The sequence below is a fragment of the Sphaeramia orbicularis genome, chromosome 6 (assembly GCF_902148855.1).
Source record: "Sphaeramia orbicularis chromosome 6, fSphaOr1.1, whole genome shotgun sequence".
Classification (NCBI taxonomy): domain Eukaryota; kingdom Metazoa; phylum Chordata; class Actinopteri; order Kurtiformes; family Apogonidae; genus Sphaeramia; species Sphaeramia orbicularis.
This window is the reverse complement of record NC_043962.1, coordinates 36075941-36098678: the sequence shown is the minus strand read 5'-3', so window position 1 is coordinate 36098678 and position 22738 is coordinate 36075941. Positions and strand designations below refer to the sequence as shown.

General features: G+C 36.1%; 1 protein-coding gene and 1 long non-coding RNA gene across 5 annotated transcripts in view; one reads left to right on the top strand and one right to left on the bottom strand.

Moving 5' to 3' along the window:
• lsp1a (lymphocyte specific protein 1 a) overlaps positions 1 to 21883 on the bottom strand; it is a 49306-nt gene extending 27423 nt beyond the window's left edge. The window contains exons 1-3 of one of the 4 annotated variants that reach the window (XM_030137309.1): positions 21732 to 21880; positions 21493 to 21594; positions 4503 to 4646 (exon numbers count right to left, since the gene is read on the bottom strand). In XM_030137309.1, coding sequence (XP_029993169.1) covers positions 4503 to 4646; positions 21493 to 21551 — 203 coding nt within the window. In that variant the 5' untranslated portion in view covers positions 21552 to 21594; positions 21732 to 21880. Of the gene's footprint in view, positions 1 to 4502; positions 4647 to 21492 lie in introns of all 4 variants that reach the window. The other 3 variants (XM_030137307.1, XM_030137306.1, XM_030137310.1) reach the window with 3 other exon arrangements.
• LOC115421422 (uncharacterized) lies at positions 1112 to 15352 on the top strand. The gene is made up of 3 exons (XR_003935675.1): positions 1112 to 1223; positions 12209 to 12213; positions 15343 to 15352. It is a non-coding gene; the product is annotated as an uncharacterized LOC115421422 (long non-coding RNA).
• Positions 21884 to 22738: the final 855 nt, after the last annotated feature.

Sequence of the window (22738 nt, the reverse complement as noted above, 5' to 3'; positions counted from 1 at the left end):
TAATATTTAATTAACTGAACTCATCACCGGATCACTCATCTGAGCTGGGCTGTGTTTCCCTGCTGATTAAAGTAATGAAAGTGTGTTTTGTGCTCCTGGGAGCTGGCAGAAAGGAATTCACCCAACATTCCCCAGATGATTAAGACACTCGATTGACCGACAAAGGCCCCTCTGCATGATGGGAGTCCCTGTCTGTTCTCTATGCACTAAATCAAACTGAGGGGGCGGTAATGTTAGAATTGTAAAATGCACAAGTGGACAGATTCCTGACAGGTATGTGTTTGTCATTAAAGAGACAAAACCCATTCACCAAAGTAGTGTTTCTGCAAAAAAATAAATATATGATATACCCAAAATGTACTGCACATCAACATCTGTACATCAATTATTGTGTAAAAGATGAGGATGTGAAGTGCTGGGTGATTTATTTTGCCATTATAACTGATTCAATCTACTTAATTCTGCTTATTACACAACCACTTGTAACAAATCAACAATTTAATGACGTTTTGACTAATAATGATCTCCAGAGTCTATGAAAGGAGTTTAACCCAGAGCAAAATAAGAGGCCACAGATTACTGTCACTGACAAATCACAGCTAAAAAGTAAGAGAATGTAGAGTAATGTATTAAACATTATGGCAAAACGAACCAGAGAAGGTGATGAGCTGTGATCACCGAAAGGGATTAATGACTGGTTAAATACTAAAATATCCACTGTTTGACAAAAATCTGAATATAAGAAAAACTATTTGATTGAATGGAAAATAATGTTGCTCCTTCTGCTAAATAAAGAACTTCATTATTTTCAATGGTTGAAAATGTGTGTGGTAAAGTAACAGTGTGTTGTAAATAACTAAATAAATACATGTATACATATATACATACAAAATCCAGATGAATCAGTTGGTGTTTTCAGTAAAGCTGTATAATGAAGTGTTTTAACCCCATGAATTTCTGGCGTGAACGTGAACTGTTTGCACACAAGATCATTATCGTTTGTTTTCTGCCAAAAAATCAACTGACGCATTTTCCAATCTCAGATGACTTTGGTTTCATTATATTTAACTACGGATGGTTCAGTTTTTGGACACAAACACAGTATAAAAAGTGACTTTTTCCAGCAAAATATGTCATTGACTGAACATAAAAACAAGCATCTACAACCACTGTTATTTGTAAAACTACATGGGTTTCAATAGTGAGTGTTGCAGAAGATGCTGGTTTTTCATATAAATTAGTCATATGTGATGCAGTGAAAAGATAAGAAACTGCATTTTACCTGAATTATTTAATGTATTGATAGGATTGCTGGTTCAAGTTAACAAATACTCAACTAAAGCACAAAGTTTTAGTATGGAAAAGGTCTTTTGTCTGTGGGATTCTGGATGACCTTTTAAATCCTAGATTGTGTATACATAATATCCACCCCATCCACCTCCTGCCTGTTGGAAAAAAAAAAGGCAAAATATAGTGTAACATTTAAGGATTATATGTATCTATGGTTTATAGAAATATACAAATAAACATCATATTCTGGTGTCTGTTTTGCAGATTCAAGACATCTGTTTTTCACCCATCATTATGCTGTGATTTGGAATTACAAAATTGTGTTTCCTTTAGCAGAAGATAAGAGATTATACCAAAAACACTGAGCCTGTTTACATGACCACGAAAGTCTGATAACAGGGAGTGATCAGATAATTGTAATGAATACATCTGATACATTTACATTTACTTAAGAAATGTGACAACTGAAAAATCCTGGTTTAGACGCACCAGTCCATTATTGGATTTCTTTCAGATTATGTATATGTACGTACGTAGTGATGGTAGACGTAATCTTCTTGTTATTGTTATTGGACAGTCTATTTGTTTATTATGTTTCATGGTTTTTAGTTTAGTGTTTTATCTTCTTATAATGTTTTTATTAAGTTTACCAGACCTGTGTCTTCGTGTACAAATATGTTCACTTAACTCATATTCTTCCTAAAGTTTTTCAAAATTTCTTTATGTTGTCTTCTGTTATTCACAACTTTCCGACACGATTTTCAAGCAAATTTTATCTTCCGTACTGCCGAACTTCAGTCTGTCAGTATTCTCTGAAATATCGTGGACCAAATCTGTGGAATAATCTAAGACCTGAACTTCAATAAGCATCTACTTTATCATTGTTTAAAAAGCATCTGAAAAGGACTTTAATTCATGAAAAAATGTAAGGCTGTATATCACTTGATTTGTATTTGATGATTTGTAATGCGGATTACATTTTTATTGTTTTTACTTCAGTTTATTATTTCAGTTATATTGTATTTTTGAATTCTTTTTTTGTGTATTGTTCATTTCAAGGAAGGTATTCATATAAGCCTTCTTTTTTGGCTTCTAACCTCTCCTGCACAATTTTGTTACTTGTTTGAATGTTGTTGTTTTTTTTCCATTGCTGTTTTTATTTTGTGCAAATAAACAAATAAATAAAATAAATAAAATTAAGTTTATTTTACTGTACCACACTTTGGAAACCTTTGTGTTTATTTAAATTTGTGTTTTATAGATAAAAATGGATTGGACTGGATTGTCTTCAGCTCACATTTGACTACGTAACTTCTGTTCTCCACGATTTTAATTGTGTTTACATATGCGCAGATGTAAATGAATGAAATAAATCAGATTAACCTGAATATATGCAGGAAGACCTCAGCGTATCGGAGAGATCAGATTATCCTGTTTACACGGTCACTTGTATAATCTGACAACTCCATAAATCAGGGGTCTCAAACATGCGGCCCAGGGGCCAAATGCGGCCCGCTAAAGGTTCCAATCCAGCCCGTGGGATGTTTTTGCTAAGTGCACAAATTTCAAAGTCTTGAATTGAATTAAGCAAAAAAAAAAAATAGCCTGAATTAAGGAAAAAATCTTGAATTAAGCCAAAAAAATCTTAAATTTATCAAAAAAATCTTGAATTAACAACTTCAAATTTTTTTCTTTGTTTTAGTGCAAAAAAATAACATAAAATTCTGAAAATATTTACATTTACAAACTATCCTGTAACAATAAAATGTGAATAACCTGAACAAATATGAACAACCTGAAATGTCTAAAGAAAATTAAGCACAATTTTAACAATTTTCTTCCTGTTCCTCAGTGTTTAGTGTCTTTTTAGATCTGATCCATAATGCACATGTAGAAATGATTTTTTTTTTTTTCAGGTTATTCACATCTTTTTTGTTTGAATAGTTTCTTAAAGTAAGTATTTTCAGAATTTAATGGGGTTTTTTTTGCACTAAAATGAAGACAAACATTTGGAGTTGTCATTATTTATAGGTTATTATACAATTATTTTACTGGTCCGGCTCACTGGAGATCAAATCAGGTTGAATGTGGCCCCTGAAAGAAAATGAGTTTGAGAGCCCTGCCATAAATCGAACAATGATCAGAGTATTGGTGTGCATGTAAAAAGGCTCATCAAAAAGGGATTTTTTTTTTTAGGACAGAGCATTACATCACAGTGGACTTGAACAGAACCCTTTGAATTACAGGCTGCGTGGATCTGCCTCATGTCCAATCACAGCATTCTGACACCAGCTGAGTCTGTGATGTGAGGAGAAGGTGTTGGAGGTGCAGGTCATAATTAAGAGTCTGAAATCACAAGCTTCAACTTGGTGGTAGTTTTCCCCTTGAGACACTTTGTAGTAAACATTCTTTGGTGCTTGTGTAATGAGAAGGCAGCTGTGTGTCTGTCCTCACATCAGCACCAGGGGAGAGAGGAGGTTGTTTGCAGCTTTTCCCAGTGGAAACATTTGTTTTATGTAACGAAATGTACATGAGTCCTGTAAACTGGCGAGTGTAAGGCGGGGAGGAGGAAGAGGAGGAGGAGGAGGAGGAGGAGGAGGAAGGAGGAGGAGTGAGGCCACGGCAGCAGCACGTCCAGTTTAAGAGTTTCACAGATGCACAGTTTGATGACGGCTCCTTAACTTCACCGCCGTAACGGTCACACAGTTACAGTCTTGTACAGGAAGTCGTCTGACATGAGGTGAGTGTATGAATAATGATCTGCACTTAATAACTTCCCCTGTTCCCATGCTTACATGCACAAGGAATTCAACCACTGTTTGATGTCATTTTTGCATGATTTAGATAAAGAACAGAACCAGAACAAGAGTTTTGGCTTAAACAGGAGTCGTCAACATGTCTCCTCTTATGACCAATGAAATCTAAGCAACATCTGACATCATGAACCCTTTAACACTCATTGAATTTTTAATGGACAGTATAAATATCAACTAGGGTTCTTTATTATCAAAAAGTTATCACTAGTTGTCACTTTTCATTATTATTATTATTATTATTATTATTATTATTATTATTATTATTATTATTATCATTATTGTTATTATTATTATTATTGAACCCTGATAATTCCTGAATACAAAAATACCTATGGACCTGTAAAATAAACTAATGAAAATTCCAGTGAGATAAAAATGATTCTGGTCTTTACTTACTTGCTGTCCTCTGCTGGCATCTCATTCTCAGGTGATTCTCCTGACAGTGAACCGCTGTTTCTTCGACGTAAATCCTCGCGGGCTCTTCGGCGACGCTCCCTCTCAACCTCCTCAGCGTCCTCAATGCTCCTCTGAGCTGTGAGCCTGAAGAGGTGAAGGAACCCATGGTTGGTAACAGAGTACATTTACTCCTGAACTCAAGTAAAATCGGATAACTTTCACTTTTTTCTGTATATTTGACCAAAGCACTGTGCACTTTACACTGAGGAGCTGGGAGCTGGAGGTGCCTGGTAAATTTACATGAGATAAAAGAAAAATTACTTTGTCTTGGTGAAAAATCATCAGCTCAATATTACAGAAGAGGATTAGGGCCGCTGGAAAAAAAAAATTATGGTCCAATATATATTTTCAATTATTATTCTGAGAAAAAAAGGCAGAATTCTGAAATTGAAGTCAGAATTCTGACTTTTTTCTCATAAATCAGATTTTTTTTTTCCTGACACTCAGGGAGAGTGTCACTTTTGCTTTATGTTTATGTTTTCCAGTGGCCCTAATCCTTTTCCATACAATATGGATTCGAAAAGAAAATTTTCAGAGTAATGTTACAAAAGGATTTATAGAGAAGTTAAATTCCACCATTTTCTGTATTTGCATTTTTTATCTTCTCTAACTTAAATTAGATTAAATTAATTTAGTTTGCTTCTCATACATGAGTCCTTTCACCACTGTTTAGTCAAAAAAATATTAACCTCAAATGAAAAACTAAATTTGTATATGCCACAGATTCTTCTTTTATTGTTTTAAACTAAGTTCTGGCCAGAGGAACATCTGCCAGGCCTCAGATGAGACATGACACCGGCAGTTTATCTGGAGGATAAACAAATGTGCTTTTTACCTCGTGTCATCATGACATCACCATATTTATTACAAACACTCGTAATCTTTATTTATTCACACAAAGGTGCCAGATATGAACACTCCCTTCAGCTAAAGGCCAGCTGACAGACGGATGTCTGAACCACGAGACGGAGGAAGAAGAAGAAACGTTTTGTTTTCACTAATACATTATGTTTTTTCAGAATGTGCCTAAGATCAGCTATGAAACAAACAAAAAGACATTTGTGAATCTGTACTCTAGTAATCTGTGCTCATGGTTTATAAACGGATCTACTCATTTATTTCACAGCTGGGCTTGGATGAATACTTCAGTCACTGTAAAAAGTGGAATACAGGAATGGAAAGAACTTCAGAATAATCTCAATACATCTGAGGTCAAAATGAGTTTTAGCGCGACTGAAATAATTTTTCATTGTTAAGATCAAATACCTGCATCAGAACAAACCCTGTTTTTATCTCTAAACCCTGCAGAGTTTAGAGTCACTTTGTGTCACTGTCAAAACTTTTGGCCATGACTGTAGATTCATAAAAAGTTCAACATATTCTACGCTGTATATAATGTTAGACACAGGCTCATGCCCACATGTTTCCTCATGGTAAACCCCAGGCTGTTATAGTGTTATCTCATCAAAGACGACCCCACAACCAGTTTTGTTGACAAAGAAAATAGCAGGATCACTGTTTGGACATACTTTCTACTTCATGTCATCCAGCCCATTGAGCAATTCGACAGAGTAATGCTAAAGAAAGGTGCTAAATCAACACATTTAGCAAAGCACCTGAAGAGACTGGTGACAACTCACATTTTAAACTCAATGAAGCATTAAACAAGACTTCCTAGTAAATACTTGTCGAGTACGTTGCCTGTCGTTGGTCCAACAGCTAAGTTAATCTCCCTCTGTAACACCTGAAGAATCTGAGACAACAGAGTCAAGGTGGCAGGTAAATACTGACCAGTGACTGTGGTCAAAGGCAAATTACATAGTTTTAATAGTAGTGAAAATGGAATCAAAAACCAACTTACTGCTGTTGTCACTGAGAAGAAACCGTGCATTAATCAGACCCACCTCTACTCACTGAATTCCTCCATGTAAAGTGGATTAAACGACTGATTGTAAATGTGTAAATTGTGTATTTGTTTATCAGGTTATATCATAAACAATTATTTTCATATTTCAAGTGGCGTCATGTTGACAAGAGCTGCCTGTCCCAAACAAACACAGGACTCAATGGTGGATCTACCTACAGGTGCCCTCCCATTTGGAATAGTAAGAAGGGGGCCCTTTTTTGGGTTTTGAACCCTCCATCTTCTGCACCAAAGTCAGTAGGGTTCCCTACTGGGCTACGTACCCTTTTGGGTTGCTTAGCTGCTGTATGTATGTAAAATTTGCATGTCACTTAATAGTTTATACATGAACAATACATATAACATCATTTCTATAAATCTGCTGGTTTTTTTTGTTTTAATCAAGTGTTTCATTAAATATTTTGAATTCTAATAAATATGCGTATATTATATTATAATAATTGTAGTTATTATACATGATAATGTAGTAATACTTCTACTGCATCCTGTTGTTTCTAATGTAAAATTATTTGGAATGCAATGGAATTCAATGTTATAACCTTATTAAAGCCAACTCTTTCTGAAAGTGGTAACATTAGTGAGGTTAAATTGTATTCATTTGTATTAGTGTATGATAATAAAAAATTATTGTTTTACGCTCCGCCCTTGGACCCCCCCCTCCTCCCCCCTCAATTTTGTCTTGATCCACCTCTTCAGTCACGTTGAGTTCCTCAAAACAATCAAATATAACGTCTGCTGTTGAAGTGACTGAAAAGCTTATGTTTATTACATATAAAAGTGTACTGTAGAAAGTATTTTAGACCCTCATACATCCAGCTCTGCAATAAAACATGTGCATAAAGTGTTTATAGATGCCAAGGGACTGAAACAAATCCAGTTCTTTCTAAAAACAGTGAAGCAGACAGCAGGAGAGAGGCAGCTGCCAGCCTCAGCTGTCTAATGGGAAAGTTTCCATTGTTATCTTTTTTCCACTGTGACTATTGAATTCGGAGTATTAACTTTACCCAGAAACTTCAACTCTGGACTGTTTTGTGTATTAGATCCTTTAGGTCCAGGTATATAACCTGATCTGTAGGCTTTTGTTGATGTTCATCCTGTTTGATCCTGGAGGTGGGAGGATTAGGAGGTCGATCAGCTCCATATGGTGGCTCAGGGGTCAGGTTACGAGACTCACATTTGACTTTGGGGTCACTAATAGACCCCTAAAGGCTCCCCGCCTCCATCTGCTCAGCCTCCACTTTCTCTAAGAGTCATCAACGTAGGTGGGATGTCCATTGACCTTTAACCCTCAGTACAGATAAAGCATTCTCCAGCAACAACAAGGAGCATCAAGTCTGATTCATCAACCAGTGGAAATGGAACAAACTAAAGCTGAAGCTGTGCAGACGTGAAGCCGATCCTATCAACAAGTATAAAGTAAAATGTGTGGTTCAACAGACAACAGAATGAGATGAGGAATCTCCTGGGAACTATGTGTATATTACATGCAAAATAAATATATATCGAGGATATACCAGTTTAGTCTTTGATGCAGGGGTGTCAAACATGTGGCCCATGGGCCAAAAGCGGCCTGCCAAAGGGTCCAGTCTGGTCCATGGGATGAGCAGATAAGACTGAGATATTAACAATTAAGGATTCCAAAATCAATTTAGTTCAGGTTCCACATACAGATCAATATGATCTTAAGTGGGTTAGACAAGTAGAACACTACCATCACAACCTTTAACGCTTTCATGCATGAGTTAAGAGAACCTTAATCAAGATTTTTTTTCCTGAGTGTTTTAATTTCTCTTTAGGCATGAAAAAAACAATGCCATTGAATTTTTTTTTTTTTTTTATGAACCTATTTTTCATGGAGTTGCAAAAATGTCCACTCAGCCGGACACCATGCGTTTGATTTTTGAATCAAAGAAACATGTGTATATATATATATATATATATATATATATATATACACACACACACACACACACACACACACACACACACACACATATATATATATATATATATATATATATATATATATATATATATATATATATTTTTTTTTTTTTTTTTTTTTTTTTTTTTTTTTTTTTTTTTTAAACCTGTCTTGTCCATCATCCTAACAGCAGAATCGTAGTCTGGCTGGATTTTTGTGCTGAACAAATGTGCTTTGCCAAGGGAAACTTCAATGAGGCTCTCCTTGATATTCTACTGTCTTTATTATGAGTTTTGTTGAATTACATTTTGATGCCGGACCTGACAACGAAACATGTATTTACTGACATATTGCGTGAAAACTATGATTTTTTTTTTTTTTTTTTAATGCTGCTAATCTGATGTTTTGTCATTTTAACATACTCTAATGCTAGCTATTACTCACTTTATGGAGATAATACACCAAAAAATAAATAAATAAATTGTTTTAAAAAAACCTGTTAATTACAGTCTAATAATAATAACAAGCAATTGATTTACACTCAAACATGTTACTGCAGATCAGGTTTATCAAGAACAGCATAGTTACAGTAATGGTTTGACTGTCAGCGTATGGGATGATCCACTGTGTCGGCTGAGGTGGAACTAAAACAATAAAATCCATAAATATACAAGAGAACAGCTGGAGAATAGCTGTCCACTGTAGTGACCACTATGCATGAAAGGGTTAAATAATGACAAATCCATATTTTTCTCTTTGTTTGAGCTTAAAAAAAGTTAAATTACATGAAAATATTTACATTTACAAACTATTCTGAACAACCTGAACAAATATGAACAACATGGTATTGTAATTCTAATGATATTATACCTGTTACTAAATATTTTGTGTATTTGTAGATCCACTGTGATCTGTAAGTTGTAATACACATGTGTAAATGATAAACTGAGGCATAATATGATTAAAATTGCACTATTTTTTCTTGAGAAATCTCAGGTTGTTCATGTTATTCACATTTTTTAAAGGATAGTTTGTAGATGTAAATATTTCCATTATGTAATTTTGCTTTTTTTCCACTTTGAATCATAGCGCAGAGTTTGGAGTTGATATTATTTATAGGTTATTATACTGGTCCGACCCAGTTGAGATCATATTGGGCTGAATGTGGCCCCAGAACGAAAATGAGTTTGACGCCTCTGCTTTAATATATCTGGAAAGTTGCAAAACTCTTGTTACTGAACAAAACACTCACTGACATCATTTTTGATTTGTTTTCCTCCTGATCTTGTTCTGCAGTATCTTCTGGCTGCAACCACAGCGCTGTTAAAGCTTTTATGGTTGTGTCAGGATATGCCGTCAGCATATTTGGTTAAGGTTTGGGAAAGACGCTGTTCTTAGTTTAATACATAAAAATGAAACACAACATTTTTCTGTTCATTAATTGTAGGTAACAGTTCATTAAAGCTGAACCAAAACCACATATGCTTTCTTTGTCGGAGGGGGGTTCTCTACTTCAGAGACCCCCTGGAGACTCAAGTAGGTTGTAAATATGCATCCTGTGTTTGTTCTATAAATAATCATTTGTCAGGACTGGGTGGAAGTAAATTAGCCTCACAGAATTTGGAGGTTGTTGTGTTTCAAGGAAAAAAAAAAAACTTTTTCCGATCCTTTCTATTTTTTGATCAGTGACTATTTTATTAGCAGTTAAATAAAGAGAAAAGTAGATACTTATAACACCGAGTACCAGAAATTATACTCCTATGTAACTCCAATTACATTCAGTTTTAAACATAATCCTGTCCACAATCAATGCTCAGATATTGTGGCAAAGAAATGTAATTTATTATTTAAGTGTCTGTTACTTTTGTACTTTTCCTCAATTGGCTGCACTAAAAACACCTCAACTTTTTATTGCATTTTCTATTGCTTTTTTGTTATAGCTTGGAAATATGCGCTGTTTTTACATTTTCACCTCACATTTTGGTTAATTTTTCCAGTATTAAACCAAACTTTGGTATCTTAAAGAGCAAATAAAGTTGCTAAAGGTTGGTTAAATTAACATGCATGATCAATAATTTGCTAGTTCTTATGTTGAGTGAAAATGTAATGCAGGCCATGTTAAGTTTATAACATAGTGTAAATGAAATTAAAGTAATTCTATGAAGTTAAATTAAGTTACATATGAAAATAATTTATCTGAGACAAGACTAAAACTATATTTTGTTAGAGTTGTCGTCACATAAGTACAGATAGCGGATAATGTACTCAAGACAACACAATACTATCAGTCAGTGTCTGCGTCACTTCCTCTTTTCCATCCTGTCCTTCCTGTCAGGATGATCAGACAGGAAGCGAAGAAGAGGACGGAGGTGAAGAGGACGGAGCGCAGCTGAATGAAGGTCACCTGAGTGTTTCACTGATGTGACCCAGAAAACACTGACAGAAGCAGGATGGTGAGCGAGGAAATTTAAGAGCCAACGGTCACTATGTCAGGACAGTTCATTAAAAGTCAGCGAAAGAACAGCTGACTTTCATACAAAGAGAATACACATCCTCTGTTCTGCACTGAAAACATCTTACATCAACCAGACTGACTCATTTTACAGCATTAGCCACGCTACGCCCAGGTTAACTTAAGACCTGACTTTCCATGGTAACAGTCACCAGCCATAACACCATTGTTTCCATTGAACAGCTGCTAAAATACTCAAAAAATACTCCAATGGAACAAAGAGATGGTGTCCGTGTGCACCAGCTCTGGGAAACCATTTACATACATTTGCATTTTGGGTAAAAGCTCATAGTTTGGGGATGAAACTGCAGCCTGAGCTCAAGCTCATTGACAAAATGGCAACATGGGACAGATGATTATGCACCTTCTATGGTCGTAGCAAAAAGGCGACACTATTAAATATGAACAAACAAGAAGGAGACGCACGACACCAAAACTTAGTGTATATACTGTCCTCCTTCCATCCTCCCTTCCTTTCGTCTTTTTCTTCAGTTTCCAATATCTTTTTTTTTTTTAACCCTAAACAAGTTATTTTTGTGCTTAAACCTGAACCACATACATACAACAGTTGTATTTTCCATGCTATTAATAGTATTTGCATATTTTGTGCACGTATTCTCACTGTGGGAGAAAGTGGAAATCAGCATGTAAGAAATTAAAGTGTTATGTGTTAAATTACTGAACTTTGTGTTTTTCTAAATGAGGGTTTATAATCTTACATGTCAACATGGACAACTTTGTTATAATTGATCAAATCAATTAATTTCTACAGATTTCATGATCTATTATTTCTCCTACTAATGCAAATTGTTCTTCCGTTGATATGCGTTGGTCATAAAATCATTACACTTATGCAAATCACGTCCATTGACCAAGTCTGAACAGGTAAAAGCAGTGTTTGGCCTGCAGCTGAAGAGTCATGGTCATTTCAGAAAAACAAACATGAATATAAAATGCAAGACAAACTATTGCTATACTCACACACTCACCTAAACTCCCATAAGCACAATAACACACTTAACACAGAACATGCAACATAGACACACACAATACGATCATGATGCATAAATAATCATAAATTATCTTCTTGCGTTGTTTTACTTTTTCAGCCATAGTTAAAGTTCACCTGAAAAATCACAGAACTAGCATTATGATTGCACTTACTTTATTTTTTCCCCAATTTTCTGTAGAACTTTCAATATTGTTTTAGATTCAGAACATGAAATAATCTGCATTAACCATTAACATTAAATATTCAGTATAATCCAGAGTGTTAAATCTCACAGTTTCAGTTTTTGGAGGGTTTGTCCAGTGTAGGTGTATGAAACCAGGCTGGGTTCGTTGTGTCCCGTCAGCAGTTTGGGTGTTGAAAGCTGACAGGCTTCAACCCAGAGGACTTTCCCTTCATTGCCCTCTCATTTCGTTTCCGTTCTGTAATCAGTGCAGTTGGATTTTCTCATGTTTGGCTGCAGGTCAAACATCTGATTCAGACTAAATGATTAATCTTCAGAGTGATTTTAAAGTACCAGGATTACCAGCAGCTTGACTCCCTCTCTTTCCTCTCAGTTTGTAAGTCCTGTGTTTTATCAAATCCAAATCTTTGTCTTTCGTTCATGTCATTTAATCATCACAGCAGGGTGGAAAATTGTTCCTATTGTCCAAAACCCTGCTGGTCTTGACTGTATTAAGTTTCCTCTCCATACAATTACAACACTTTCTTTTCCTCAATGGGAGTCGGGCCGGTTTTGTGTCATTTAACTGTAAACTGATGCCAAAAACAAGACTGAACATGTCACCTCCATGAGCGTTAAACGCTATCACAGTGACTTTGAGCCCCTGAGGTCATGTGACTGATAGGACACAGAGCCAGAGAGGTCATGTGACACACCTGGGGAAATGAGCTGACGGCAAAACTGAGGGAGGTGGTTTGATGAAGTGACAGTGAAGTTAGCGCTTTAATAAACTCTTGTCACTTTGAAATGTTACTGCACTTTGGCACAAATACCAAAAAAAAAAAAAAAAAACAACAACAGATGATGTCACAAAAGAGACAAAAATCTGCTGTTAGAAAAAATAAGTAAAAGATATTCTACTACTATTGATATGTTTGCTTTTGGGAGTTTACTTAAATTAAGCTTAAATGAAAAATAAATGTAATGTGTATTAACTGAGAAAACTATTTAATAACACGAGAGTTATGAATGCCTTCCTTTAAGCTTGGAGTGTCATTTATTTATTTATTTTAGGATTTTTCAGCATCATTTCCCTGATTTAAAACAATTCAACACAAATTTTCAGAAAAGTAATCAAATATAATAAGTTTGATGAATTCATTAGTATGTTTGTTTTACTTATAAGGGTACATGATTACCTGAGTATCTGTAGCAACTGAGGAAAATATGTCTTCTTTTCTGCTTGGAGTTGAATGTGCATATTTTTCCTTCACTTCAGAGCTTGTCAGTGATCTACAATATTCTTATGATTTGTTTTAAGGGCTGTGCTTTGAAAATAATCACATTTCGTTTTTCTTTCTTTTTTTTAATATTTTAGTTCTTGCACCTTATAGATAACATTCTCAATATTGTTGTAAGTGTAAAATGACAAGAAAGTCATTCATTCATTGTTGCCCCACTTTAAAACATTTGCAATAAAAGTAATAAAAAATGCATTACTTTGATAATATCATTAAGAGTTGTTTTACTTACATTTTATTGTACCAAATAAATTGTTGACATGATGATGTTTGACTGCTGGCCATCATCATCTGCTTCCTGAACCTTCTACAATTTTTCATGTCACCTACTGATCAATAAAGCTGAGTTTCAATAATGTATCAAATGACATAAAGCACTGACCAGGACAATGCTGTACACATTTAAGAACAACTGAAGACAGAACAATAGGTACTTTTCTGACCAAACAGTTCTGGTGATGCTCTGAAGGTAACTATCCACCAGGGAGCTGCAGAACTACATACCTTCAAGAGCTTTTTCCGTTTGCACTGACGCCACAAATAGAAACAGTGAAATGTAACAATAGTGGTTGTTAAAGTTATGTCATTTCTGATTGAAATACAATAACACCAATAAAAATGAAATGAAGCTATAAAGTGTTTGTTGGGAAAGAAAGGACACCGGAATTTAGACTATAAAGTTGAGAGACTGACATTCCTTACATTGCAAATGTCTCAAATTGCACATATTGTTAAGAATAGTCATTTTTGTCTTGAACCAAATCATTCCTTGAGATTCCTCTTGTGGTGGGAAAGTAAGAGGAACCAAAAAAAAAAAAATGCTGTTTGTGTAATATCCTTTACAGATATTACCAAATAGTAAAATGTGGAGGTAAGTAAACACTGATAATATTAAATATAAATTTAAGTCAATAATACCTTTTGATTGTTTAACTAGATTTAATTAAATTTTACATAGTTATATAGGCTGCATCTCAGAAAATATTGTACTTTTTACTCTGTTACGTCGTCTGACAGCTTTAATCCCCATTAGTAAAATATTTTTTCATACCCATCTTTCCCAAAGAAATCCACGTTTCTTGATGTGGAACAATAAAGTAATTAGACACTCGGTAGCACTCGGAAAGCGCAGACCTCCGCCAAGGCAGATCAGCGCCCCCCCGATCACCACCAAAATTTAATCATTTGTTCCTTGTGCCAGTATCAACATTTCCTGAAATTTTCATCCAAATCCATCCATAACTTTTTGAGTCATCTTGCACACGGACAGACAGACAGACAGACAGATAAACCAACACTGGCAAAAACATAACCTCCTTGGTGGAGGTAAATATAAACTAAGGGTTGAAATCTTCCCTTAAAACTTACTTCGAGTAGTTGTAAAATGCTTTGTCACAAATTTTCCATGTTCACATGAAAATTTTTCACAGGTCAGCAACACTACAATGATCTCACGAAATATGATGAATTGACATAGATTAACTAGACAACACCACATAACCACTATTACTTTGACTGATAATACTTAAGTAATTTTCAAAGTGAAATGTTTACTTGCAATGGAGTATTTTTAGTGAGATGTTAACATTTTTACTTAACCCATAAAAATGCAGTGCTATTTATGTGTCAGTTCTCAAATTTTTTTTTTCATTTATTATAATTATATTATCCTCTGTATTTTCATTTTTCCAGTGAAAATCAGGTATTTTCCTATATTTAATTTACTGATCATGTAGATGTTCAAAAAGCTCAGATTAAAGTTGATGGTTATAATATCAAAAACAGAGAAAGCTGAAGTAAAAGCCTTTTACAGTAAAATATATCATTCATTGAACACAAACCCAGTGTGTCCAACCACTGTCATTGGTCCAACTCCATGGGTTTTACTGGTGAATCAATGTTGTAGAAATGACAGTGTTTCCATGTTCACTATGGAGCCTGTGAAAGTCCAAATGGGTCATATCTGATGACCATGAAAACAAGACAAACTGTATTTTACACCAAATATTTACATGTATTGATAGGATTAGTGGATCAACAGGTATTAAACATTTACATCAGTAGATGGTTTTGGTCTTCAGTGGACATTTGGGTCTTTATGGGTTAAATAAAAGATCTGAACACTTATTCTATGATTAGCCAGTTATCCGTAGATACAAAGGCTTTATATAAAGGAAAAACAATAAAACATAAGTCCCCTGATCACCAAAAAAACCAATGGCAACAACCAGTAACATAACAAACCACATAAAAGCTGCACCACCTGCTAACAAATCATCTAAGCCACATATTGTCGTCGTCTTTCTGTCTCCACTCGTCCAGGCTTCAGCTTTATTTTATGCCAAAGTTTCACCGGAACAAGAGTGAAAGAGGGATTCACCATCAGAAAGAAAAAGGTTAAAAGTATTAAACCCTCAGCTGCTCTTTTGTAAGCACACATGCTGTCATCGGCTGGATGACTCGGTTGAATGACACAGTAATAACATGGTTTCCTTTCAGCCTGAAAGCCTGCCAGGCTCCACGGGACAGACGAAAAGGAGGAGTGGATGGTGGGAAGACGTTTGTGAGATGAAGTCACAGTTGTGTTGAAACAAGTTAGGGCAGAGATCATTGAATCACTCTGACAGAACAACAAAAAGACACAACTTCCCAGAAAAAAGAAAAAAAAGTCACAGGAGTCACTAAGAAGCAGCCGGGGGCTTCGATGTGCAGAAAAACTGCTGCCAGACGAGTTTTATTACGACTCGGTGCCAACGTCAGTGGTTTGGAAAAGAAGAACAAACTGCATCACGTCACTCCTTTGTACATGTCATTCCTCTTAAAAGGAACAAGTGGATTTTTATTCCCGTTACTATGTTGGTTCATTTGATGCAAATTATTTGAGTAGATCTGAACACAGACTAAGATAACCACACAAAGACCATTCTGAAGCAGCGGTCTGCATCCAGTTCAGGTGGTACAACTTTCACTTCTACAGACCACACAGCTGTAGGTTTAAACTGAACCCCTCTGTAGATGTTATTTTCAGTTTGCAATGCTATCTTAGAATTTGTTTTTAATCTATGTATTTTTCTGTCTTATGAGGTTTGAGGGGTTTGAATTGAACAATTTTGCAAACAGGACAGTGTCGTTGTGAAATCAAGAGCAGGTGATTCAAAGTTTGATGTGGTTCATCCTAAGTTTTAGGACCTGCCCCAGTACTTTATTTCTTGCCCGGCTCCAAATAGTGATGCCTTTTGTTCAGCTTTGACTTTTTCTATGTGAAACAAAACAGAACCGAGAAGAAAATGCTTTAAGCTCCCCAACTCATTCACTCCTGCTGTGTAAGAATGTGAGCGTGACTGTTGGTTTATCTTTTATTATCTACCCAAACAAACAAATGAGCCAGTTAACCCTGGTTAAACAATCCAGGTGTAAAAACAGATAATGACAGGTGTAAGGTGATGGCACACAGGACGCTGCTGCAGCAAAACAACCACCACAACCCCAGAGATCCCTCCTGAAACCTGCTGCAGACAGTTATCGCTGTCTCATGGGTCTATGTTTTGACTGTATCTTATAAAACCTCATATGTTACGTCTGAATATCTGGAAAATTATAGATACTCATGTCAGTGTAATTTGGCATAGACTTTACTTGTTTGTCTGTATTTATTAGGCTGGACCTGGTTGGAGATGGTTGTTTATATACATATATATATATATATATATAGATATCTATATATATATATATACACATATATATATATATATATATATATATATATATATATATATATATATATATATATATATATATATATATATATATGTGTGTGTGTGTGTGTGTGTGTGTGTGTGTGTATATACATATATATATATATATACATATATATAAAATCTGACAATAAAATGCACTTTGGTTAAATTTAGGAAAAGATTGTGATGCCTTGAGTCATTTTTGTTCATATCATTGCAGATTTTTCTATATTAAAGGACACCATGGAAAGTTCACTACAAGTGTCATCACAACCACCTGATATTGAAAAAAAATAAATAAATAAACATATGAATGAAAAAATACATGTTGATTATATCTTGACATGTTGATGTGAAAATGATTGTGGTTCAGAAATGTTGAGGTTACAGTGTTGTCCATAAAGTTGCAATAATTTTGTTTTCAGACAGATTCCTCTTTTTATTCCTAGTCCCAGTTAAATTTTATCTCTCAAAAATAAATCACGCTGTCACAATCACTTCATGAGAAGTAGTAAAAAATATGTTTTTCCTACTTTATCGGTAACGGCGTACATGTATCTGTGTTACATCTCTAAAGTTTGCTAGCTGCTTTTTTCAGGACAGCAGAAGGACATGTGAGGACTTCTCAGCGCATCAAGAAAAGTTTAGTTCCAGCGAACTTGGGAATCAGAATACATGCATCATCAAGGAACAAAGTACCTTCTTATGATCACTCAGTGAAAACCCAAATAAACCAAAGTACATCTCAAGCATCTCCTTTGTGTATTTAAGATTAAAGAAAAATAAATTGTACATTGTTTTACTTCGTCTGTGACATTGCCAAAAATGCCAAGCAACAGCGAACAACAACAAATGTGAGGAGGTCAGTCAGTGGCCTCCGTGTTTTTATGTGAACAAAGAAACTGGGAAAGTATTCAGCAGTGACAGTAAACGCACTGGTAGGTCAGGGAAATGTTTTAGTTGATATACATCAGTTTTCACATCACATCACTATTGGGAGATAAAAACTCTCATCCCCTCTCCGAGGTATGACCTCTGGAAACAGGAAACCCTGCTCTGTTTACCCTCTCTCATTCCTTCTAATGCAGACAACCTGCAGAGTTCAGCCCCCCGTCACTCATTAGCCAACCCCCCCACCCACTGAAAACATTCCTCAGTCTCTTATCTCCCTGTATCATAAACACTGAGGAAACCCACTCATGTGTGGGGGATTCAGGGGTCGGAGGTCCTTGGTGGGAGTTTGTTTTGAAGCAGGTATGCCTCCTGAATGACATCAGCACTGTGGGATAAACTGAGCCGAGCCGAACTGAGCCAGGTGGGGCTGGATGGGGGATGTTTGTCTCCCAGGGACAGCTGATTAAAAGCAAACCTGCTGCAGGCCTGCGATGAGTAGCACCCGATCTGATAACGGCCTGTTTTGAACTGGACGGATACTTTTTGAGACGTTGTGTTCAGTTTGTGTGACGAACAGCAGAAACAGTGAGGATGATGATACACAGGCCGTCTGGGGGGTAAATATGGAAATATCAGTCTGAAATCCAGCTAATCGGGACCAGAGAACATTTTGGATTTTGGCAAAACAACAACAGAGATGACTGTCTGACGAACGACGACATGAAACAAAATTTTGTTTAACTTTTGAATCTTACTGACAAACCGCTTTTCAACAGTTACTGCAACTTTCCAGAGGTACTAAGTAGAAATACAACTGTTTTCCAAAACACACTAAAGTATCTTCTATAAAACATATGTCAGGAATTAAAAATACTGTTATTGTTGATTGATACACATAGTAACAGTACCTCATTATTGCACTGACATGTTATATATAGTTTTTTGATGACAAACATAGTTACACATGTTAAATAAATCTAAACGACAGCAACAATTATTGTTGTATGCAGAGTCTGTAATTTTAGATTTGTGTGTATCAGCCGCTCACGTCCTCATCTTTCCCACTTGCACCAAACATTTTGGATTTAATGCAACATCACTGCTGCTCTAAACCAAACCGAGATTATATCATGCAGAGACTCCCAATACGCAGACCCATAACCAGTTCTGAGGGCAGTGAGGCTGTGACCTCAGTATTTTTTCCAGCTGTTTTAACTGAGCCATTTATAATTAAGAACAGACTGAACGTTGTGTTGTCGCTTCTTTTTAACACACTAGAAGGCCGTTTCAGTGGGTCAGGCTGTGATTTAAGGTTGTACACACATGTGGAGGATCACAAATCTGTTAAACGTAAATGAGGGGACAGGGCACAGTCATGGGAGGAAACATCAGTTAAACATTAATAATAAAAAAAACATTTCAACATTTGCTAACTGCAACAAAATGGAGATAAGAAGAGGCACTGTGAATGCTATGTTTGCTTCATCACACACAACACTATCAAGATAATTACACATTCCATATCTGAAACCACCTTCTTTTGTTACCTTTAACCACTGTGATATTGTTGTCCAGAACCATACAGGACTCTTGACAAACATCTCTGGTATGCAAAAGGAATCATAAAATTATAGGAAATAATTGTCTGAATGTTGACTGTGAACATAAACAAAGTCTTACCAAACCAAAATGCAGATTAAGACACTAAAACTGACTTTTTTATTCATTAAAACTGCTCAAAACCATTCACAGATGACATGATATCACCAAAAGCTGCTGTAAAAAAGTAGCTCTCCGTCTCATAATAAAAACCCTTTAAAATACTCCAAATACTAAAGTCAAAACACAACCTGAACTGCCATATAACAATACAACAAACAAGCAGGAACCAAACATTTACAGCAACTTCAACTTTACAACAAAAGAGTCCAGACAACACCCGGACTGAGTCGACTCTTAATACAAACCAAACTCCCTAACAGCCTAACAGAGTGAATCACAGACGGGATGATGGATGTAAAGCAGTTTTCGCAGAGATGTCGACGTATTGCAGTGTTTGTGCAGTGATGTCATCCCCTCAGACTGATGCCATCTGCTGAGTGGACTGAATCAGAGCAAGACGCCGTTTTCTACTTCACATACACAAAGCGACACTTCTGTTCTCACTGTGACTCAGAGGTTTACACTGACACCTCCAGACCCACTAAGCAAACACCCGCAGGCATCAGGGCACCGTGACAAATCCACACTCAACCTTCTTAAGAAAAAGAATAAAACGTCACCAGTTGCACAAAGACATCTTTCGAATTTACATTTATTAATTGTCTGATGAATCACCCTGACTGGAAATGTGTCACCTTGCAACATCTTTTATGAGTAAGTTAAAAAAACCCGAAATCCACCTCAAAACCATGTTCATATAATCTTTTTTATATAAAGAGAAATGATCTGAAAAGGTGAAGGACAAATACAACTGAGGATTAAAAGAAAAGAACAAACAGGACCGTCATGTGACAGATCGAAAATTAATCTTCTACCCAAAATCACTTGCCAAACTATTAAACAGAAAATGCATTAATGTGATTCTGTTCCTTGTAGACACTGAAAACAACAGAGAGTCAAATGCAGTTGATTTGTTCACAGATTAGAGACGACTGACTGCAACATTACAAGAGTCATTCTGTCATAACCGGCCTTTCTCCCTTTTTCCAGTGAGGATGCAACACCACATACAGACTGTCTGGGTTTCACACCAGGTGGTACGAAGCAGATTTAACATCCTTTAATCTAGCCCTTAAATGCTCATGATGTACAGTATGAGATTATCTCCCCAAACACAAAACACTGGGAAGTCAAAGTGGAAAAAAAAAAGACAGGACACACCAAAACCCAAAAAACAAAAGACTGTCCCGGATGACCTTTCACCTCTGACATAGGTCACTGACACCATTTCCCTTCTCGGTGAAACAGAGAAGCCTCGGGGCGTCCGACTTTTCACCGCCTGCCTTCAAACTACCAGTTAGTGCTGACTCTGAGTCCAGTTTACAATATTAGGAAAATTAAGTCTCACTTCTCTGCCTGATTTCACTCACATTTCATCAACTAAATGTGCTGTGACTGTTATTTCCAAGCAGAACAATAATGATTATTGAGCAAACACATTTGAAATATTGTTCTTTTGTTATGATTAATTAAAATGAGTAGAAATAAGTCGATTCAAACCCTCTAAATCCCCCCAAAAACCCAGCGTGACCCAAAATACTCCCAGTAATCCCACTGTTCCCATTCTGACAGACTACAGTGATTATCACACAACATATGAAAACACACACAAAGACAGTCCAGTTTCCCATCATGTGTACCTGCAGCTGTCAGTGAAATACTGTTTCTGTATGTTGTAATACAACCCAGAGCTGCTTCTCTTTATGTTTTTATCAGAAACAAACAGAAAGCACTGATCACATACCTCTGCAGGTTCTGCAAACCTTGTTTGCTAGACTTTCTCCTCAGCAGAGCGTTGGACATGTTGGCCTCTTTTCTTTTCTTCTTCTTCTTCTTGTGTCTCCTTCTGTGTGAAACAAAAACAGATCACACCAGCTGCTGATAACTACTTTCTTCTTTGTTTCTTTTCGTCTGGGCTTTCTCTTGTGTTACGTCCTGACAGTGTGTGTGAGAGTGTGGTACTTTTAAAGACGCCTCACTCACTGACTCACTCTGTGTTTCTGTATCTCACACTCAGTTTTCTCCCCTGCAATGCTTGTTGGGAATGTCAGCAGAGCTCAGAGTGACTCCCTCTTTCTCTCTCTCTCTCACTCTCTCTCTCTCTCTTTTGGAGGCAGGGTTTTAGTCATTACTCCTCAAACACACACCTCACCCCCCTCCCTCTGTCCTACATGTGGTTTTCATTGAAGGGCTCAGAGCAGCGGGGCCCGACATCTCTCCTCCTCTCCCTCTTTTTTCTTTCCTCGCCTCCTTTTTCTGTTATGCCAGGTCATGTGGTCTTCCCTGAAGGGGAATGAAAGACGATACCCCCCCCCCCCCAAAGGAAAAAAAAATCTACTACTGCACTGTCTCCCTCCCCTTCTCCCGACATTTCAATCTCTTTTCGATTGCCAAAGTAGGAGATTAGCAAAGAAAAACAAGGGGGAAACAAAGTGAAGGCAACTGTTTGTGGTGTCATTGATACATACAGGGTCAAATAACCAGTGGACATTCGTTCAAGTTCACCTTCACTCACACATTTTAACAGACATTAACATGAGAGCTCCAAGTTTTATTTTTGAATCTGAATATAAGGAATTTAACCCTTTCATGCATGAATTATGAGAACCTTCATCAAGATTTTTTTTTCTGAGTGTTTTTATTCCTCTTTAGGCATGAAAAAAAACAATGTGATTGAATTTTTTTTTTTTTTTAAATCAACCTGTTTTTCATGGAGTTACAAAAATGTCCACTCAGCTCCACCATGAATTTTATTCTTGAAGCAAAGAAACATGTATTTAAAACCCAATATCATAAAGTGATATGAAAACAGTGAAATGAAACCATGTTTAATGCAGCTAATCTGATGTTTTCTCACATTTTAACATATTCTAATACTAGTTATTACTCACTTCATGGAGATAATATGCAAAAAATAAATATTAACAATTGATTTCCACTCAAGAACCAATCAAGAACAGCAAAGTTACGATAATGGTATGAATTGGATT